The sequence below is a fragment of the Haemaphysalis longicornis genome, unplaced genomic scaffold (genome assembly GCF_048455015.1).
Source record: "Haemaphysalis longicornis isolate Haplotype H1 unplaced genomic scaffold, Haemaphysalis longicornis Haplotype H1 scaffold_2, whole genome shotgun sequence".
NCBI lineage: Eukaryota > Metazoa > Arthropoda > Arachnida > Ixodida > Ixodidae > Haemaphysalis > Haemaphysalis longicornis.
Window position 1 is genome coordinate 165,526,168 of NW_027526295.1, and position 23,374 is coordinate 165,549,541.

The following is a 23,374-nucleotide window of genomic DNA, read 5'->3' on the forward strand; positions in this document are numbered from 1 at the left end:
AGGCAGAAAGAACCAATACGAAAACAAAAACACAACGTTCTTTAACATTTACCAAATCCACTGACAAATTTTTGTTTTCTTGCGAGACACTTTAAAAGCGACGCTCATAAAACGTCCTAAAAGCCACAGCGCTTACCGAAAGCGGAGCCGCAGCGGCTTTGAATGCGCGAGCGCGGCCCGATGAATATTTTGAACCTTACATGAATGCTCACAAAGAGCGAAAAGTTCACGGCAAAATTGGCGAGGCCGTCAACGCCGAAGTATTTAGTCCCCGCCACATTTGACGCTTCCTCTGATGAGCTTCTCGTCCCGTATAAACATGGAGGAAAGAATACGTATAACCTAACCGTTCGGGGGCCGTCTCCACCTTGGTCTCCACCCAAGCAAACGCCTGCCCCTCTTCAACTTTCACCAATTCAACCCTCTCTCTATCATTGCCTCGATGCTGCCGGCGACGGCGCAGAGCGGCAGAGCCACCACGTTCCTTCTTTCGTGTTCGTTCGTTCTTTTACCCTTTCGCACTCTCGACGCCAGCGTGCGGTGTGCGTGCGGTGTCGCGATTTGAACTGGCAGAAACCGTTGGGTATTCTCGCACGCTTAGTAACTTTTGTGTCGTGCTCTGAATTGCTTTGTTGTTTGTCTGCATTGGCTTGTTTTGTAAGGAGGACGGATGTATACGGCGACCGGACAGAAAGTGCGACGCAGTTTTGCGTAAAGGACGGTGGTGGCCTGAGCATGGATTCATCTATCTGCGCAGCGCTGGGACCGCCTGTCACGGTGAGTGGAAAGCAGCTTCGTTACGACGTTAGTGCCGTGTACTATGTGTATTCACGGAGGAGCGGAAGCAAATGTCGCACAAGCTCTGTGGCAGACCACCGTGCAGAACGAGTGGAGCCTGGTGGAACAATGTGAGCAGACGCTCTTGGGCGGCGCGCTTTGACTTAAAGCTGATGCGTGAAGGAATATTTAGTATCGTCAGACACGTTTGATTTGAGTTCGCTTTCTTTTTTATCTCTCTTCATTCTCTAGCAAAAAAAAAAAGAATATCGAGAACAGAAATTTGAAGTTACTGATATTCAGAAAGCAGCAATATTTTTAGCAAGAATGCAGTTGAGGGCCATTTTTACCGATTGGATGCGTTCTGACGCCGGCCTGTATTCTCACTGCTGTGGATAGTTAACTAGATACACATCCGAGAAGTGGGGAGAGAAGGAAGAAAACACGGCAACAGTCGTTCACCTGAACTGACATGTGCGGAGGAGAAAAGGCGTTTTGAGCTTTTAAAACGCAGTTTGATAAATTCGTTGCCGCTCGAATACAACACCTCTGCACAAAACTTTCGAGATAAGCGGTTTTTGCGGGAGAAATGAGGCTTCTTTGCGTTCGTAGATGAGGTCACCGACCGTGTGTGGATGCCGAAGTAAAATTGGTCATCTTTGCCGTGTGATAACACGTTTTCTTGTTTAAGCTCTGCGGTTGGTTCAGTTGTACGAAGCAGGAGCACATAGCTTCGTGAACGGTTTGAGCCGCTTGATCGTTCGTCGCATCAACTCCTGCGCGTCCGACCATCGGCTTTGAAGGCGCTTTCAGTGGTGCATCAGTCAATTTAAACGTGAGGCTGGTTCAGTTGATCGCCGGATGAAGCTCTCCAGATTCTCATCGCACTTTCAGCGGTGAACGGCGAGTTGATGAACCTCCGCTCATTAGTAATCGTGCCCTCCACCGTTGATAAATGAGCGACGACGCGGAGCCCTCCAATCGGCGTGCGTGGTTCTGCAATGCAGCGCGCGCCGTGAATGCCTCGTCCGGAATGACGGAAGGGGCCACGGAGGGCGCTGTCGTCTTTGTCAATTCCAATCTCGCAGCACGGTGACGCGTGCCGGGCCGATGGCCGCTGACATGCGCGAGCAACATCGGCAAAGCAGCGTAATGAACGGCGCGCCGGATTAGGGACCCTAGTCAGCTGTCGCTTTTAATTTAAAGCGCTGATAGGTGCCCGGCTCATCCTTTAATTAGCGTCGCCCGTGCTTCGGGCTTAGCCTCGATTTCTTATTTATCTCCTGCGCCGCCTCCTCCCCCTCCTCGGTGTCTTCGGCTCTGTCCCCGAATGGCTTGCCCTGAGAAGAGTAATCAGGCGGTTGTTTATGCCCGGCACTCGTACCAGCCGTGCCGCTCATGTTTTTTCCCCCCTTCTCCTGTCTATCAGCGGAAGCGTCATTATAAGCGAGCGGGATGGGCTCCGCTGTCGAGTGTGGTTACCGTTGCGACCGTCACGAGGCCTCCTGCGACCTTCGTCTGCTGTTACGGCGGTCTTACTGTGGCGGTCGTTTTCATTTACTGCAGCCCACGATGAGCGCGCACACACTCACTCTGCTGGGGCATGCATTACAATCAGCACTCCATGCTATGATGCGTTGTCAATGGGGCGTGTCTACCGACTCGTCGCGAGGGATACGGTTTCGGTTATGTTGACGGCAAGTCCTTGACATCGTGATCAGTGGGATGGGGGAGTGTATGAACGTAATTGGGAGAGCCTTAATGAGAAACGAATCGGGATGGCCTATTGATCCTCCGTGAAGAGGTCAAAGATGAAAGGCGGGGATGAACAAGTCCAGTTGCAGTTATGTTACGGCCGTAAATTTACGCTTTTCGCATGTCTAAGAATTAACTGTTTGATAGTTTTTATAGTAGTATACTTGGGTGCGCTGGTGTTGTGCAAAAGGTATCGCTGCACGCCAAGCTCAGCGGCAGTTCTCTTAATCTTCGGGAGGATCAAAGGCTGTCCACGTAGCACAATTAGTTGGTGTAAAAACGAAGTCTGACCTTTCCGTAGCCTTCCCAGCGTTTATGTACCGGCGAAGCGAGCCCTGCTTGTGGGAAATCGCAAATTAAAAGACACCTCATCTCTTATGAGTGATATCACGGCGATTAGATGACGCAAGCATCCGGTGCGTGGCGATAAACTTGAGTATTATTTATTTATTTATTTATTTACAATACTGCTGACCCCAGTTAAGGGGTCGTAGCAGGATGGAAAGAAGAGTGTGATACATTTCACAATAAAACAGACAAAAAGAACGCATAACATAAGCAAAAATACAAGATTAAACTGATTGCCAATTCACAGTGGCGCGTGGATAAGATCTGGCGAAGGGCACAAAAAAGAAAAGAAGAAACCGATACACGCATTGAAACGACACACACAGCAAAAAGAAAAGTACACATCAACGCCCCGTGAACGCAATATACACCGAGAACCAGAACACGTTATGCACATATCAAGTGAACAACAGGAAAGAAAAGTTTAAAAGTCAAGTAGGCTTTCAAATTTGTTAATATCAGTTTGTTCGACAACATGACTTTCAAGGTTATTCCATTCATTCACTGTTCTTGGAAAAAAAGAACACTTAAAGACATTGTTTTTCGGCTGGAATGGAGTTAAGTTCAGCGAGTGACGGTGGCGGGATGGATGACCTGAAGAAAAATACGTCAAGTAGGCAGCGACAACCGAATATAAGCTGTGTCGTCAGTTTGTGCCGGATCAGTAGCGTTTTCCTGAACCCCTGTGTACTTTGCTAATCCAGTCTATACGAGGCAACCCAAGTTATAACACACACCTCCTGGGCTGTGTTATAATAAGGGTTGACGGTTTGTTAAGAAGAGCAAATAACGTATTAATGCGAAATCATTAATTAACTCGGCAAGTATAAATTCGGGCGTCGTCGTGGCCAAGAAATGGCGCATGAAATGGCCACTTCATGGGCCACAATATGGGGGATGATTCATAGAGTAAAAAGTAGGTATACAGACGAATGCTCAGACTGAAGTTGAATTTCTCAGGGAATCTCCTGCAAACAAAGTAAAGTAATTGAGTTGAACAGAAAATTACATAAATTTTGGTATGGCTGGGAATCGAATTAGAGAATAAGCGACGCCGGGCAGATGCTTTAAATTTGTCAACGTAAATAAGGAGCAAAGAGAGTTGGTGTAGTTGTCAAAATTGATTGATTGGTTGTAGGGTTTAGCGCGCCGACGCAACGCAGGCTATGAGGCGCGCCGTAGTGAAGGGCTCCGGATTAATTTCGACCACCTGGGGATCTTTAGCGTGCGCCGAAACCGCGTACACACGGGCGTTTTTGTTTTTCGCCTCCATCAGAAAAGTGGCCGCCGCGGCCGGGAATCGAACCCGCGACCTCGTGCTCAGCAGCGCAACGCCTTACCACTGAGCCACCACGGCGGGTAGTTGTCAAAATTGATTAGCAGTGAAAATTTGACGCTTTGATTAGAGGCAGCTGACTTTTCCAATCTCAGTAACATGTTGAACGAATTACCGGGTGCCGCTAAGAGCCTATCTGACCTCCTTCTCACTCTCAGCCTCGAACTTGCCCTTCAAAAGACCTACTCCTTGTCCACGGCCGCCGTCACATTCCACGTAATATGCACAAGGTCATTTCGGCTACACGTCGGACCCGTAAAGGGACCCTGCTTTTTTGGATTTTTTTCTCGAAATCTTAAATGGTTGCAGAACGTAGTCAACCAACACCACCAGTACCCTCGCCCGTGGCGCAGCAGTCTCCAAAGAGCCAAGGCGCTCTCGTGCGGAGATCGCCCTGCGGCATTACATCAGCGGAATTCCATTAGACACCAATGCTTTCTTATTCGCAGCTCGTAAAAGGTGCATAAAGGTCCTGTGAATTTTTTTCTTGTCCTTGTGTCAATTTTTCCAAAAGCGTTTGTAGCAGCTATGTGCCAGGCCCATCAAAGCCAGGCCTTCTCCACTAACGTGAAATCTGGGGAGGGGTGAATCATACAGTGCATAAGTGTATTCAAAGTGTGTAAGTCTCTTTCATGCCACACGGCGCGCGCTGATATACGCGACATCCCAATCACGAAGACGGAGAAGTGAAATTCGAAACGGAGAACTGCAAATTTTAAAGTTAAAGCGTGTACGGAGTTAAATAGAAGCAAGCAAGTAAGCAAGCTCGAACGAAAAAACTACCATTTTTTTAGTAGCTTGAAAAACTGCACAAGTAGAAAAGGCCCTTTATTGCGTGGACATTGTGAACAATTTTAAAGCAGAGAAACTCGAAAGCGCGTCATCCCTATTTCATATTTGCTGCGCTTTCGAGGAGCTTTTTCAAAGAAAGTGCTACGAGTTGTGCCGCGCCTCCGCCAGATGGCGCCACGGGTCCCGCGACTGAGAGAAGACGCAGTGAAACATCCCCCTCGCGAGGGGCACGATCAAATGCAGAGCATTTCCGGGGGCGCACGACGTTAAGTAGTTTGCGTTACGTTAATAGAGAGTTTTAGCAGTACGTTCGTTACGTTCGTTACGTTCGTTACGTTGCTACCGGGTTTACCGGGACCCGACTGCGCATGCGCGCGTACGTACCGGGTTCTTTCCGTAGAGTGAGACGGAAAACGTGTTTTAGCACTCCGTAGCGTCGTACCGTTCGTTCCGTGTGACGGCTGATTAGCCGAGTAGTTGCAAAAATCCACACGCTAAAAATACGTAAATAAACAACGCAGTTTCCCCTAAAGCATTGCAAATCTAAAATAAATCGCGCTCGGCCGGACGCATTGTGAGGCGGGGGCTGCGGTGGCGGCGACGGCACCAGAGCGAGCGCAGGTGACGACATGGTCGCGCGCCGTTCACGTGGAGGAATGGCCTTGGCCTTGCCCGATTGAAGCGCTAGACACATGTACGATTGGTACAAGCGATTCGTATGCGACTGATCGTTACGACTGTCACCACGACTAGTCGTACGCGTGAATTTGAGACACATGACCCGATGCGGGTGTGCGATGCCTCGTCGGCGCCGCTCCGCCCACTGTTTTTGCTCCACGGTCAACTACGACGATCGCTGAGCTGAATTTGTAGATTCCGCGCTTTTGTACGCAAGAAATGGATAAAGCAGGCAATCGTGAAGCGTTTTCTGCATCGGAAACAGTCCGCGCACACGCCGGTCGCGCCTGCCAGCTCGGCACACTCAGCGGCTCGAACCGGCGCATACCACGGTAGCAACCGCTTGTCGCTGCTCTTCCGAATCAATCTGATCATTAAAACGAAGTTCCACCTGCGAGAAAGTAGGTGTTAGTGTGGTGAAAAATTGTCCTAGGGATTGTTCTCATGGCTTATTTTAAAAGCGGCGATCAGATATATCTGCCGCGATGCAAGGCTATGCTGACCGGCCCTGGATGCCGCGGCGCGCGGTGCGGCGCGCGGCCGAGAGATGGCGATACCTGCCTCGGAAGCATATAAAACAGGCAAGTCGATTGCTGACAACCGACGCCCCGATTCAAAGGGAAAGCCACTAATCATCATCATCATCAGCATCGAAACAGGCTACGCAGATGTCTCGGTCACCGATCGCTCACGGCAGTTGTAGCTCAAATAAAGTTTCACATGCGAGAAAGGGGATGATAGTGTAGTGAAAATTTGTGTTACGGATTGTCATTCGCAGTTGCACAGATAGCGGCGATCAAATATTTGCCAGGACGCTAAGCCTAAAGTTTCTAACACCCGAGCAAGCCGGTTGCGGGCTCCGGATACGGTAACACGGAAGCAGAGCGCCGGGAGAGACGCCGGTCGCGTACGGAACAAATGGCGCATGCGCAGTCGGGTCCCGGTAAACCCGGTAGCAACGTAACGAACGTAACGAACGGAGCATACGTACTGCTAAAACTCTCTAATGTTGTTGCACTTGTGGCAACTGCTGACGAGAGAGCGCTCGTCAGCAGTAATTTGAATGAGTCAACGATATCAGGCGCGTTCGTAGGGTCCCATTCTTGGTCGGCTTTGTGGCGCAGTGGGTAGAGCATCATGTACATTGCTTTCCGCCCGCAGGGTCGAGGGATCGAAACCCGGCGCCGGATAGTATTTTTTTTTATATAGTAGGAAGGGGTGCGGTGCGTACTACGGACGTCAACGCGGGTGACATCGTGAGTTACTGAAATGCTCTGCATTTAAAACGACGAAGTGTCCCGGTGTGTTCTTTTAGTGCGCGTTATTGCTCATGGAGATGAAACGTTCTATCGCGAGGCGTTGGATAATGAGTGCTCCGGTCTGGCCTTTTAGTACGCGTTACGTTCTAGCGCGGGGTATTAGAAAATTGGAAAACGAGTATCCCAGTGTTTTAGTACCGTGACCACATTAGAATACGACAACGGAGACGCCGACAGCCCGAGCCCCCCAGGTGCTTCGCTAAAACCGACACGACGAATATATATATATATATATATATATATATATATATATATATATATATATATATATATATATATATATATATATATATATATATATATATATATATATATATATATATATATATATATATTCTAGCAGATACATGACTCTGGGAAGGCCCCCATTCGTGCCTCTTGTAAATCCTTTTCACGCCATCTGAATGTTTGGGGCTTCATTCACTGTACAGTCGTGGCTACAAAGCAGCAAAATATTTAGCAAGCCCGCATTGCCGTAGCGGCAGCCTCGGAGGGTCTTGGCGAAGGCCGTAACTGCTGAAAGCTGCATCTAAATAAAATTCACACCGGCAAGTGGCAATGCCCTCGTAAACGAGACGCAATAGAAAACAAGTCCCGTCTTGCTCCTTTTCCTCCGCTCCGGTCATCGAACTTGACTTAACGGCGCTCAACACGAGTTCGGAAGGAGGCCTCAGTAGGCCCTGCGCAGCAGCGGAGCCGTTAGCGGAACGGAACGTAGTTAGCGGAAACTCCCCGACCGCTCGGAAAAGTTCCGGCTGGAGGCTGTACTAGGAGTGAAATACGCCTGCTTATTTCTGCGGTATTGACGCATTCGCGCCAATAACGGGTTTGTTTGTGTGATGTCGTCGATACCACGTTGTTGCGCTCGCCCCAGTGCTAAGCTTGCGCGAATAGGGAACGTGTTGGAAAATTGCTGGGGTATAAATTTTTCCGCACGATCGTGCAACGAAAATGCGATTTTCAGGTCTAGCTGTTACGATACGGCGCCATAGCGCTTCCTACACGACGTCCTTTAAGTGAGTCCATAAGGCAGCGCACTCGATGGATGGCAACTTCTGGCTTGTGTTAATTTCGAACGGGCGCCCTATTTGTCAGTGGTCAGTATTGTCGAGGAAATTTTCCTCCGCGATGAGGGGCTGATTGAGGATCTGTGATCGAATGGAAAGACCGCTGCGTTCCGAACTGTTTATTACGGCGTCTAATACGGAACCGCGGGCTACTGCTTGTATACAATAATAATAGAATGCGTTGTAGGTGGACAACAGTCTCACACTTGTTTTATTTATTTATCATTTACAACGTGACCAAAGGGCAAGGAAAGCGTACTGCTAACCCAGCTCATCTCATCCGCCCGGCGCCCGCCTAGCTAGCTAACGTGAATCCGCATACTAACTATAAATTTTGTTATTGTGCTTTAACGACAGGGTAGAAGAAATGCAACTCTCAATTAACATGCATCAAGATAGCCACTGAAAAGTGGATGAAGCTTAGCTATAATCACAGTCGAGTAAAATTCGCTTTTTTTTTTCCATGGAGGTGATCCTCCAAACACGCCTGTATGCAGAGATAAGATTTCGACGCCCTTTAAAAAACACCATGTGACCTAGATTATCCCGCAGTCCTCCAATACGACGCGCCTCATTTTCAAGTGTAGTTTCGGCGCGTAAAACTAAATTTTAATTGTTCCGAATGTTTTAAAACCAGAACAAACATTGATTCGCCGCAAGCGTGACTTCTTTGCGTCCTTACCTCCTCTCCCACCTCTCTCCCTCTACTCTTTCCCTCTTCCATCTCTTCGATTTTTCTCACCATCGCTCCTCCTTCCCCTCATTTTAGCTACTTACCCATTTCCACTCCGCTTTCACTAGACCATCCCCACACTGTCCTCCGCATCCTCTCCCTTCTCACTCCTCTTATCTCATTCTTCCTTTTGTTCCTCTTCCAGCTACACTCATCTTCCCCTCCCCCCTCTCGTTCTCATCACTATCGTCCATTATGCTTCTCCGTCTCCCTTCTCCCTCATATACCCCCCCCCCCCCCTTCCCATTCTAGTCGCACTCTCCCTCCACTTCACCATTTCCTTTCGGCTCCTCCCTCGCTGTACACCCTTTTTTCATTCCCGTTTCCCTTCTCTCACTCCTCTATTACCCTCGCACTCGGTCTCCAAATCTCCCTCCTTCCCTTCCCCCAACACTCCTTGTCCCCTGACCAATCATCAACCAATTCCCGTGGGCACACGTAGCCCACTAGTGAGCAGGCTCGCTAGTAACATTTTTGGCTGTTTTGAGTGGCAGACGGACAGATGGACAGAAAGACCGAAATTTTCGCTTTGGTAGCCTAAGAAAAGCTATCCTTTTTAAAAGTTGACAGAAAGGTTTCATTGCGCCAACCACGTTATGTTCCGCGAAAGCAACAATATACACACCTTCTCAAAAAAACTTGGGGCATGCGCTTAAGTGAGTAACAGTTTGCTAGGTTCACAGTACGCATCCAAGATTCTCAGAGTACGGGCCCAAATTTCGGGACGATCGATCCCTATAGTGTCTGCGTTGTAATTTTTTTTTATTTCGGAAGTTTGCTATCCAGCATAAGGAAAACTACGCTCTGGATTCCCGAAAAAAATGGAGCAGGGGGCCATAATGTGGACCTTAATTGTGTCCACGCCATGAAATCATTGCTTAATGTCAGGCCCAACGTTGTCTGTAGCAACGCGCGCTGTAGAAGCGCACGTTCTTTTCTATAAAGCGTTGGCCCACGCCCCACATCTGCGGGTATGCGTCACTTTGCTAGAATAACAGTAACTTTCCACTGCGCGCCGGAGTGCGCGAGCTTAGGCCTAACGTTGCTCCTTCGGGTCTTTAGACGTCAACCCGCAGTTTGAAGTTCGATGGGTACAATGAGTTCTTTTTACAAGGTGTACTACTGGTAGGCGACGTTATAAATCAAAGCGGGAGTTTAGGTCTTGCGTCACACGTTTAGGCTTGAAGCTAGGTTACCTTCGAGTTGAGCCCACTAAATGAAGTTTTATTCTCTCTCTCTCTCTCTCTCTCTCTCTCTCTCTCTCTCTCTGGCACGTCTAGCTGCGAGTACTGATTCAAGCAAAAACGCCCTTGTGTACGAGATTTCGGCGATCGTTAAAGATCCCCAGGTGGTCAAAATGAATCTGGAGCCCTCCACTACGGCGCGCCTCATCGCCTGCGTTGCGTCGGCGCGTTGAAACCCTACAATGAATCAATCAGTGAGTACTGATTCACGACATTGGGCCCCAGAGCATGACTTTAGGTCTGACGTCCGGCCGTCGCATACCTTCGTCTTCTGCTCACCAACATTTACACTAACGAGTTATAAACGGGAAAATACGGGAGGCCTCACAAAGAGTTTGACACGTGGGAGGAGGCCACCGACAAGCGCGTACATGAGCTCCTCATGAAGTAGCGGGATGACCGTTCAGTGCATTTTATATGAAATGTGTTATCTTAATTCTGCTGGTCACGGAAATGACGACTGGGTTACGGCGACGAAGGTGCATACCTTCGTGCAAACACGCCGCGACTCCAGACCTACCCCCGACGCACATTTCTCCATGCCTCGGCCTAACAGCTGTCTGCTGTAAAAAGGGCATCGACTAGCAGCGCGAAGGAGGCGAGAAAGAGCGGGAGTGTAAAGCGATAAAGGGAAGAGGAGTCGGCACCTGGGGTTAGGCGGAACGGGGAAGCCCCGAGGAGGAGTGCACATCGCGAGACGGGACGGGATGTCGTACATAACGCGGCCGCTCTGCCGGCTGCGTAGGTTTCCGGACGGTGGCGACCGGCGGCCATTTGTCAGGCCGCGACGAGGCGAGTGGGCGCTGGCCCGCGACTCTTGTCGAGCTGCTTCGCTGCCGCTCTGGCGCGCCGCTAAGTGGACGGCACCGACAAGGCGTGCTGCCGCACCAGCTCCGTCATGTCTGCCCACTTCGGCAACGCGCGTGCCCTGGCGTCCGGCCGCTAATGGGCTCGTTGGCGGCAGCTTTATTTTGCGGTTCGCCGCTGGCGACAGCCTGCGGCACGTATAGGGACGCTTCCAACACTGGTCGGCAATAGCCGGACCGCGCACGGCACTGGTAATGCGCGAATGGGGGGCGATTTCAGCCAGAACTACTGCTCGCAGCCGCACGCGTTGGTGCGGCTGCGAGCGATCGCTGCGATCGCTCTTCTGCGATCGCAGAATACTGCGATCGCAGCGATACTGCGATCGCCCTTACTGCGATCGCCCTTCGTGCTTTTTGTGGACGAGGACGACATGTTCACCCTTTACGTATGTCTTTCGGCGGCCCATGCTGTATTTCACAGTGTGGACCGGGGAAATGCATTTCTCTAAAAGCTGACCATCCAAGCAGCGCACAGGTTTAAAATAAAAGCGAACGCTCGAAAACATCTCCTTGGAAGCACACTCCGACACCTGCCGGGAACATCAATTGCTTTGAAAAACATGACCAATGCACCATTGTTGAGATGGTGATATTCCGCGGCGCTGTACATGCCCAATACTTGCGGCTTTCTTCTTTGCAAGCGAATAATGCACGTTGAGATGGACACCGCAATTGAGAAGCAAGCTTTGGTCGCTCTCCAAGATAACATCGTAGTCGAGACATAATCCGCCCGGTACACGGCGATCATTTCACTGGGACAGACGGTGACGGGGACATCGGCGGTCATTACTACGCTGTTCGCGACCCTGTTTCGACGTTATCGCGTAATAACGGAAAACAAAATTCAGGCGAAGCTTGCACTCACGCGCAAGACTTGAATGGCGAAGCTGTTGTAGGTGACGACGGACACAAAGTTGAGTTTTAGTATAGTTGTGGTGTCGTGGGTGACGTCGGTGGCATGGCATATCAATGACGTTATGTTGAGCAAGGCCAGAGTGAGCTCATCGTTTTGTTCGACGTTTTCGTATGCCACTCTGCAAGCGCGACTTATCATCTCTAGCGGATGCTTTCCACGCCGAGCCGCTCGAAGCGCGGCCTCTTGCTCGGGCGTGCGAACTATCCGCGGCCGGGCCATGTGGAGTCAATGACCACCTACAGCAGCTTCGACATATAAGTCGCTGCTCTTCTACGGCACAGAGCGCATGCGCACGACGACACGAGTACGAACGAACGAGGGGCGTGCGCTATGACGCGTCTGTCTCGTTCCGAGCAAGTGTTGCCACGATACGGCGAACGCTGGGGTTTTTGTGGCCAGTGCTGGCCAGTCTCCTTATGTGGGTATGCTTGGCTTGACGAACGGGTGCTCGAGGCACGGTGCAAACGCTGGAGTTCTCTTTTTCTTTTTTTTTTTTTTTTGGGGGGGGGGGGGTAATTTTGGCCAATCTCCATAAGTGGGTATGCCTAGCTTGACGAATGTGCGCTCGGGGCACGCGTCTTGGTATTTTTGACTGCCGACACCCTACACAAACGATGTCCTCAACAGCCTTGCTGTTAAACATTTTCGCAGCTTGCACTTGTGCAAGGCTGGAGGTACAGCGGAGCTGGGGTCGACCTACATTCTTCCGGTTTTGCTAAACTTTGCTAGATTTTGCTAGGCTTTACTAGATTTTGTTAGGTTTTGCGATATTCTTGCTGGACTAGGCTAATTGCTGAGGGAGCCGTAGCGGTAGGTCCCCGGCACTGACAACGTATCCGAGGGGGAAGAAACTAGGTCGAACCGCAGCTCCGTTGTTCCTCAGGCCATGGACCACTAGGGCAAGCTGCGCCAATTTTTTTTTTTTTTTTGAAGGGGGGGGGGGGGGGGCTTTAGTAGTATAGTAAGGGGTGCGCATACGCATAAGCCCCTTGTGCACGCCCTCGAGCAGGTGCGAAAGCCGGCTTCACTGTAATAATACTCGGTCTGCGGTGGTGCACCCTTTACAGGCGGCGCATTTTTTAGCCCGCGCTTGGCCCCCGGTACGGGGATTTCGCGGCGGCGTCCGCGTAGAAGCAAGAATACATGGAGCGATTATGCCACGAAAAGTCGACGAACTACGCCCGGCGGCGTCCGTCCGACGCGCGGCGGCGGATTAAAACGACGTCCGCCGCCGATATAGCGAGGGCAGAAAAGTTCGTCGGCGGCAAAGCGGCAGCGAGCGGCAAACCGAACAAACCAATCAGGTCTTCCGGCTTCCCCTCCATGGCGTGTACAGACCGCTGGCGGACGGCCGCTTTGGAAGCCTTTGAAAGCAAAGTAATTTGATATTTGATAGGCGTATAGCCACTATATATATATATATATATATATATATATATATATATATATATATATATATATATATATATATATATATATATATATATATATATATATATATACATACATACATAAAACGGATTGTAAATCAGAGCTAAGGCATTGTGCTGCTGAGCACGAGGACGCGGGTTCGATACCCGGCCGAGGCGGCCGCTTTTCTGATGGAGGCGAAAATAAAAAACGCCCTTGTATACGAGATTTAGGCGCACGTTAAAGATCCCCACATGGTCAAAATTAATCCGGAGCCTTCCACTACGGCGCGCCTTATCGCCTGCGTTGCGTCGGCGCGTTAAACCTTACAATCCATCAGTCGTTTGAGGAAAAAGATGTTGCAATGAGTGAAGTCCGCGCGATTCTGATGACCGAACTGCTGTGGCTTCTGTCGCCGGTATATGCATGTACGATAGCGTGTATTAGGTCAAATAAAGACAATCCGGTTACATTACTTGTGTCAATAGCAATATGGGGCCCGTCTGCAAGATCGACGAGTGAGGAACAAGCGGCATCACTGCGAGGGTCTCTCAAATACAACAAAAAAACTAGGAGCAGCAAGTTGTATGTATTGATGGCCAATCTTGACATGCTGTGTATTGTCAGAAGGCGCAATCTGTTGAGGTACACGAGAGGTAAAATGCCGGCTTCATGTTGCGGAGGTCGCAAGTCCAAATCTCCCCGGGGTGCCTTTTTTTTTTCTATGGCCGTTGGCCGTTGGCGTTTTTGAGACCTGAAAACGAGCATTTCAGCAGAAGAAACGCCCTTGACTCAAGCAGAATCGTCGAACGACGTACAATACAAACGGGAAGCTTCTTCACTGGTCAGTAAAGTAACGAATTGGGCTAGTTGGTTTTCATGTTCGTAAACTGCACTTGAGGTTACCAGGGGCACACTTTTTAAGGAATACAGAGGAGCGACGCGGACAGCACGAGCGCAAACTAACAACTGATTTATTAGAACTGAGAAATTTGCTTGTACATAAACATGTAGAAAGGGTTACAAAGTACAGCTGGAAAAGTGGGGAGGGGAAAAAGAAAGCACATTTTTTCATTAAAACAGGCGCTAAACGTCAATGGCTCTTTATTTTTGTTTATAGATATGAGCTGCAGCGTCATCTGCGCTTGGCGCTTTTGGTTGTGAAGCCTTCTTGCTGTGAACTGCTCATTATGAATTCTTTTTCAGGCTGGGTCAGCACGATTGAGCATCAGCTCACGCATTCGGTCGGCTGTGTTGATATGTGAAAGGCTTCCGAGATTTCGCGTGGGGTCTTGTTGCGTGAAAGGAAGGGGACGCTCGCAGGGCAATCGGCCTTGCATTGTAAACACTACGCCTGCGGGCCGATCACTGAAAAATGCACTATTTTGGATAGCAGTGCAAATCACGCCACGCGAGGGATCGTCGAAGCAGAGCAGATATAGTAGGTGCAAAGCATCTCTTAGTCGACCCTCCGTCGTCCGGCGTCCGAACCTCTCCTCCTTTCCACAACAGCTGTGAAAACGCCGCTATCTCTCCCCTCCTCCTCTCCACACCACCTGTGCGCTACGCGCGCTGCTCCTCCTCTCCCCTCTGCACACCAGCTGTCCAATCACGCGCATGCGCACTGCTCCTCCTCTCCACTCCCTCTGCTCTGCAAATAAACCCACCGTGCTCCGCTCAGTTGCTTGTTCGGTACTGCGGCGTCCGATGACTGCAAATGGACGCCAATGATTCCGTCAGCGAACTGGCTGGCACACCTTCAACTAGCGCCAGCCAGCACACTGTCAGAACCGCGAGCACCTCCGAAGACAAGGCTGCACAGAGGAGAGCTCGTGACGCCGAACGTAAACGGCAGCGTCGAGCAGCGGATTCCGCGCTTCGAGAACGAGAAGCAGCTTTGAAACGCCAGCGGCGAGTAGCTGATCCAGGTGGCGTTCGGCAACGTGACAACGCTTTGAAACGCGAGTGTCGAACAGCGGATTCCTCGCTTCGAGAAGGAGAAACCGCAAAACGTTCCCCACTACTCGATAAATAAAGAAGACATTTAATGCGCTACTACAGGTGTCTTTACTCTAACGACCAATTAACGCGCTACTACTCCACGGCTTTGCATCCCCTCAGGGTTCCCACGTGGGAAGATGGTGTACTTTTTGGTGCGTGCCGGCAGCAATTGTGTCTGTGTGCCGTCAGGAGATTGCGTATGTAAACGAATCGCATGTGGGCGCACTACGACAACGGCGGACGTGTTAACTTTACCCTGCATGAATTTTTCATCGTTTGCTGTGTTCGTTACACGTATTCGTTTTCGGTATATAGTAATAAACAGTCTGTTGGAAGGCAGCGCTGCATGCGTGCCCTTTCTTGACCTTGTATGTGTATTTCCGCTGTGGTCGGGTAACTAAACTTGTATTTTGTTTTCATTGTATAGCTGTAAGTGCATTGGGTTGCGCCGTGCTTTATTCGGTGACTTTATACCGTATACAAAATGAATACGCAGCCTTGTTGGGCTAAGGGGTCTGTTTATATTATTTCCATGTGTGGTTCTTGGGAAGACGGTTAAAACTGCGAGAAACTTGAAAATAGAGGTATAGAGTAGCGTATTTTTTAGTGTTGTTAAGATATTCAAAAGCATTAATAATAATGGGGGGAAGTAACATGAGTTTGGTATATAAGTTGCGTGCAAGAAAGCCATAGAAACAAACGACTGCGACATTGCATGCTGATGTCTATTGGCATGCCTGAGAGCCCTGCTTGTGACGTGTGTGCCACAGACGAAACAATAGAACACCTCTTGTGTGACTGTGCCCGGTTTGCAACGCAGACACTGCAGCTGTCAACCGCACTCCGGAAACTCGACAACCAGCCATTAACTGCGCAGACGGTTAGGAGTGGCCCATCACAGTCTCAAAAGGCCACAAAAAACATTACTTCGCTTTTTGAAGGACACTGGCTTTGTCTGGATGATTGTACCTAAAGACACCGTGTACCGTTTTTAAGTGCGAATGCACTTTATAAGCGACCCTGAATTCCGGCGACCGCCGTCCGTCCACATAGCAACAGCTGCGGGTGCGCGCGCTCCGCGTCTTCCTTGGCAACGGGGGGAGATGGGCGCGCGCTGCCTGGCCGCTGACATGGCACATACCCACGTGGGGGATTGGCCAGGAATCCCCCACGCTATACGGGTGATGCTATGAGGGGGGCGCGCGCCTCCTCTTCTCCCTCCGCCAGCGGGGAGAACTCGCACATGCGCAAGACTCCGACGGCTCCGTTGACCAGGCCGTCGACCAGGTCGATGTTGTGGGTGATCATGTAGGGCTTGCCGACCACGATCATCACTTCCCTCGGGAGATTTACTTGCGTGTTTGTGTGTGTGTGTGTGTGTGTGTGTGTGTGTGTGTGCGTGTGTGTGTGTGTGCGTGTGTGTGTGTGTGTGTGTGTGTGTGTGTGTGCGTGTGTGTGTGTGTGTGTGCGTGTGTGTGTGTGTGCGTGTGTGTGTGCGTGCGTGCGTGCGTGTGTGTGTGTGTGTGTGTGATTTCATTCCCTCTCGAACATACACTTTAATTCACCAAGATTTCCAGAGAGGGACTAACGGGGTGTGTGAATCCCCACTTGATCACGCGGGGTGTTAAATGCAACTAACGGGCGAATGCCAACACAGTTCAACATAACTCCCCCTCATAGCATCACCCGTGCATTCGCACTTCCCCATGCTCCCCTTCGGGGAAATGCGGGTGAATTTTTTCATTCTTCATTTGGTTCATTTTTCTGTTCAGTTTAGGATTTATTATATCTCCCATGGTTTTGTTTTTGTAGTCACCTTTCATTTTTCTGTTCTTGCTCATCAAGCTCTATTCCACGTATTTTCAATACCATTACTTCCAACCGGACTGTAATCTGGTTAACCTCCCTGCCTTTCAGGCACTGTATTATCCTTGCATGCTGAGGTATTCGCTGGAGGAAAGAACCCGCCGCTCGCTCCGTAAAGGCGCTAGCCACCACAGTTCAAAGTCTCCCGCCGCGCAATCTGTTTAGGCCCGCTTCACCAAGGGGCCGCTGCCCGTCAGCTGTGGCGAAAGCCCGGGGATTTAGCTGCGATCGTTTTTCGCCAGACCCTCGGTGAGCGCTCTGAGCTGGTGCAGCTTGTTAAGCGAGTTTGGCTTCAGGCTCAACAACTTTTCATCATATTTAAGCCAACCTCGACAGTTGTTTTAGACATGAATGCGTCTTCGATTTCACGGCGAGCTATGGGCGCCGGTCCGGAAACGTCTATGTAACATTTGCAGGGAGAGACATTATCGACCTTACAAGGCGTGGAACGAGTTAAACTGGTATCTGCCGAAAGGAAGTACAACAGTGTTGCGTTTTACGACCAGGAGTTGGCAATGGGCCAGCAGCTTGTGGCGAATTCTTTTGAGCCTACGTTGGCCATAGCAAATTCCAGAGAACTGCCACAGGCCCCTGGCTCGCTGCTGCACCGGCGTACTGTTTAACAGGAACGCTATTTAGGCCGTCGATCCGTGGACACGGAGCGACAGAAGAACAGGCAACAAAAGAGCGCGTCGAGAGAGGGGGACGCTAAACTGAGCCCCCAACCAGCGGCGCATTGGCTGCGGTGGGGCTACGCTCGCACCACTGCCTATGCCGGGCGCTCGCGTTGTGCGGCTTCTCGATGCACCCCGTTACCGCTTGTAGGCGTTGAAAAGAAGTGTAGTGTGACGCCAGTGCAGGGCCGAGTCGGCAGCAAAACAGAACGGTATGTGTATGACCGCGACGAAATGCCGATTCTGGTGCGCAGCCAAAGGCGCGGCAGGCAGCCAATGTCGCTGTTAAAGCGAGCAAGCGTGACCATTGAGGCGGTTCGAACGCAAAACGCGGTTGGCATGGTGTGGTGTGGAAAGGACGTACGAGGAACGAGGAACGCTGTGTTGCCAGGTTCTGCAGCCGGAGCAAGGCGTTTTCGCAGGGAGTAAATAGGCACTCACGCATTCTTACGGATCAACTCATAAACCTTCCAATGATATTAGTGCGTAGCATTCTTTTCCGAGTATCCTCACAGCATGGAACTTCCCCTCCTGTCGGGGCTCCAGATAGCGTCACAGGCGCTTGGCCTAGGTTACGCTTGCGGCGTCTGTCGCGGGACGAGGAACTGCGGGGCCGCCGCGAGCGGCATTTCACTGCGCCGCTGCGGAATTAGCTGTGGCCACTATCATTTTGTCCATCAGGTACCGCTAGCCCCTCCTCCGCCGTCGCAGCTACGAAGCTATGTAATCCGCATTGGGTTCCATCGTGACATTATTTGGTCGCTCGCCCGCGCTTTCCGCAATGGGCCCTTTCGCCTCCTAGATATATTTTTGCTCTGTGCCTCACAGCCGAGACAGTGTAACGCCTTGCATTACCACAGTAATGCATACTTGCCGGAATTAATCGTTCTAATAGCATACATGGCGATAATTGGTCGAACGCAATTTCGAAAAATCAAAAACAACGAAAAATAGCAAAAACAAAAATGACAAAAATAAACTGACGAAATAAAAACTATGCATCTTATGCATCCCCTCGAAAAACGAAATCTATAATAATAAGCTCGGAAAAGAATGACGAAAACTCAAATAAAAATGTCGAGTGATAAAAAACGAGCTATGGCCGAGTGGTAAAACACTCGGCTCGTAAGTGAAAGGTACCAGGTTCGAATCCTGGGCCGCTGGATACCCAACGGCTTCTTTAAAGGGTACAAGCGTCCCCGTACCGTAGCTTGTCTCGACGGTGGAACAAACGCTTGGGGCTCCACCACAAGCAGCCATGGGGGGCCATGTGGTATGTCCCTCGAACCCCTTCGGGTGGGGGTCTGGGACCACTGGGCACCCACCAGTTCAAAGGGTACAAGCGCCCCCTGTCTCGGCAGGGGATCAAGGGCTTGAACACGCACTACCACTGCGGCGGACATGGTAGGTTCTTCAGGAGCCAGTGGGAGATTCAGTGTACTGGCAACCGTAACACCACGCCGGTTCGTAAAAATTGGTACAACCACCCCCGGAACCGGGAATCTCGTGCTTGGGAATTTACCCGACTTTGTCGGGAAATGCCCTGGTGAAAGGGGTCGTAACTTTTAAAAACCGCAGCGATGGGTCAGAGGTACAGCACTCGTCTGGTATACGGGAGATACCGGGTTCCAATCCGCGTACCGCCGGGCACCCATCGGTTTCTTTAAGGGGTACGGGCGTCCCTGGTCGAGTGCGGACCCTTGAAAGGGGAATCCACGCCTGGAAAGGTGCCTTTACCATTGCGAGGGGCTCCTGACGCTTGTCCATCTGGCGGGGCCGCCGGCCATCCGTTGCCGCATTGCCGGGGGTGAAAGAGTCTGGCGGCATGCCCTGCCTCAGGCGGTTACAAGTTGAGCGTCCGCCATGGTTGTGAAAGTCACCATGTGCATTCGTGTGCTTTGGTGGCGCCGGGCACCTACCGGTAAAATAGGTACAAGCGACTCCCCGGTTTTGCGCTGGGCCCTTATGAGGGACTACAACGCTTGGGAAGTTCACCCGGCTTGCACGGGAAATCGTGCAAAAATGCTGGGACAAACAGCATGGTTTCACTAGGAACAAACTGGTTTCCGGCCCACTCTGGGGACTGAGAACTACTTTTATTTATTTATTTATTTATTTATTTAGTTGGTTAGTTAATTATTTTCCTGCAGTGCCAAGATGGCATTATAGCAGGCGGGAAATTGAACATGTGGTCATATACATGTGGCAGGCAGGCGAAAACACATCGCTGAACATCGTCACAAATATACAAATAAAAACGGTACTACAGGTCTAACAGATACTTGCTAAAAAGCGCGTCAGTGGTACAATCAACTGACAACTTATTCCTCTAACTAATGGTGCGATGAAAGAACGTACTTTGAAAACATTTGTACCGCAAGGTATTTCACGAATTTTCCAACTATGGTCACGCCGTCCAGATACAAAATGTGGGGTAAACAGAAAGATGTCAGGATTAATGCTATTTCTGAAAAAAATAGATACGATAAAGCAAATTAAGTTTGACATGCGGCCTGAGCTCTTTTAGGGGTTCCCAGTTAAGCTGGTTTTTAAGTAATCTAATACTGGATCGGAAATTGTAATCACCCGTGGCAAAACGGGTGGCACGGTTTTGTACACGTTCTAACATTTCGCATAAGTAGGCAAGTTGCGGGTCCCAAGCGGCTCAGGCTTACTCCATGATGGACCTTACGTAGTGAAATAAAGAAGTTCTTTCAGTTTAGGAGGGGCAGCCCTGAAATTGCTCCGAAGAAAGTTAAGCTTACGGGAGGCAGAAGAACAAACATGTTCAACCTGTCTTTTGCAGGAGAGTTTAGATGAGAAGTAAATACCGAGGTACTTAAAATCTGTAACTGTGTTAAGGGGCACATTGTCAAGGGAATATTTCGACAAAATGGGTTTACGACTGCGCGAAAAAGTAATGTGCTGACATTTCATTGCATTCAACGTCATTTCCAATTTTTTTGCACCAGCGCTGAATTGAATGTAGATCGTTCCGAAGATTGCATGTATCATGCGAGATAGTTATGCAGTGATAAATGACACAGTCTTCAGCATACAGACGCACTTTGCAGTTAATATCAGATACAATGTCGTTGATAAAAACAAGAAAAAGCAGAGAGAAAAAGCAGAGAAGAAAAAGCAACCTATGGTTACTACCAAGAGTTATTAGTCGGACGTCACGAAGGCACAGACCGGATTACCTCCTGGCAGTGCACATGCAGAAAGCGTGTGGTAGCATAAGCCGAGAAGGCGTCCTTCGGGAGCTCGCGCTAATCTTCCCCAATCAACGACCGCAGACCTGGATACGAAATTTTCTTGAACAACGCTGCGTTCGGTTGTCGAGCAGAGGGGATGGATGGACTCCACGCACATTCTTTTTCGGCTGGGTATGCCGCAGGTTTTCATACTACGGCCAATGTTCCTCAACTTGGCTATGAATGGAGTAGCAAGATCCCTCGAACAAGACACTTCCACTCGCTTTGCCATCTCTGCCGACGACGTTGCGGTGTGGACGGAAGCGCTGGACTATCCAGAAACTGAGCACATGCAAACGGAACTACAAACGGCTGTGTTCAGCCTTTACAGATCTTTTGCAGACTTCAACTTGCACTCGTCTCACACCAAGTCAAAATTTCCTATAGTGTCGATGGCCGCCGAGCCACGAATCCAGTCTACCAATTAAGATTTGAAATGGGCAGAACTACACTTATGTCCCAGAACGGCACCATCCCGCTCTAGGGCTTGCAAGTCATCTGCTGAAAGCGCCCCAACGCATGCATGCGTAAACGAAAAGCGACATCGCGGCAAACTTTGCATTTAATTACACAGATATCGAACAGGTATACGGTGGGACCCAACAGAGCGCCTTCCTTACCTTGGCTCGAGCCGTCGCAATAGTCCGAATCGCCTACGGCCTGTCCATCTATAACCTCCGACAAAGACATATGAAGAACCTTGCGGTTTTGCATCGGGTTACGATCCGCGTCGTTGCGGGCCCCCCACGACACACCAGAATTTATCTCTTAGAGAAGGCTGCAGCGCTCCGTCTCTCCCCATCCTGGTGGAACTAAACCGCGTCGCCAACAGCGCCTTGACTTTACATCAAGGGCGAGCTCTCTAATAATGGGATCATCAGAACAGCTAAATAGATATCGCCAATGTGTCACCTGCTCTTCCGCCATGGCAGCGCCCACACCGCGGCCTTCTTCGCATCCGCCCTTACTACGCAACGCCACCAAACTGTACGGGAGAAGTGCATTGCCCAATGGGCCCACGACAAAGGCTGTGGGGAGGTAGTTATTCTTACAGATGTAGCTATTAGCGCCATGGAGACCCTACCTTCAGTGGATCTTGGCAGACCACCAACACGCGCGGGATTACTGACGATGTGCAGATACTTGGCATGCTTCGAGCACTCCGACAAATTCAGAATTTCCAGCAACCAGAACATCAGCAATTAGCCTATCATTATTGATTCACACGTTGCCATTCAGGAACTTGACATGGCTTACACCCATGAGGCAACCGCCAACTGCCTTACAAGCACAATTAAGCCCTTGCGCGGAGACGGCATTCGTATCCACCTGGTTTGGACACGTGGTCACACAGCTGGAGCGACTGGCAAGCAGAAAGCTCACGATGCTGCTCGGGAGTGCCTTGTTTCAATCGCGCCCGCCGACAACCACAGCTCGCCTGCATGTTTATACCTGGCGCCAAAAAAGGCAGCTGCTGCGACAAGAAAGGAAACAGCGCCTCTAGGAAGCCCCTCTCCCTGTGTCTCGTCAGGGGGAAATGCTCGCCAACAAAGCGTGCGCAGGCGCCGCCTACATTCCGGACATGGCGCCACGTCCCTTTCATGCGCGGTGCCAGCCATACCCTCCCGGACTTGTATCCCTTGATTTCGTCGTGTGCGACATTCGAAAGCAGCCGGCCACAGCTGATGGCCCGCCCCCACTTACGAATAAGCAGTCAGAGGCTACTCTTCTCGAACGCATTGGATTCTGCTCACTTAATAGTGGTCTTTGCGAGGCAGTGCAGAGTGGTGTGACAGCCTTAGCAGGGCCTGCCAACGGACAACTCACAGTGCTTTCATTAGACCTTCGCTGAGGACGCGACTTCGATTCCCGGCCGCGGTGGCCGCTTTTCTGATGGAGCCGAAAAGCGAAAACGCCCGTGTGTCCGAGATTTCGGCGCACGTCAAAGATCCGCAGGTGGTCAGAATTCATCCGGAGCCCTTCACTACGGCGTGCCTCATCGCCTGTGCAGAGTGGGTGCGCGAACCCCCACAATCAACCAACCAATCAATTAATCAATAGACCTTAACTGAGAATTTCCCCTCCTCTTTACTCGCTTCCCAATAACCCCGCGGGACCTCGGGACTGTTTATAGATAAAGTCGTTTATTCATTCATTGCTCTCGCTTACCATCAATCCTTCCTTCTTACGCATTACAGTATTCGCCGCGAGATCGACATGTAGGTGGCGACAGCGTCGCGCTGCTATGTGGATGCTCCGCTGAGCGGCCCGGGAGAATGCACACTGCGGGCGCGCTTCGTGCCTTTCTCGCGCCGTATGAGCGCACTAAAGGCGC

At 50.4% G+C, this 23,374-nt stretch overlaps 1 protein-coding gene across 1 annotated transcript in view; it reads left to right on the plus strand.

Moving 5' to 3' along the window:
• Positions 1-610: 610 nt before the first annotated feature.
• Positions 611-23,374, plus strand: part of LOC144167488 (polycystin-1-like) — a 30,420-nt gene continuing 7,656 nt past the window's right edge. Inside the window, exon 1 of the mRNA XM_077696741.1 lies at positions 611-777. Coding sequence (XP_077552867.1) covers positions 736-777 — 42 coding nt within the window. The 5' untranslated portion in view covers positions 611-735. The remainder of the gene's footprint in view (positions 778-23,374) is intronic.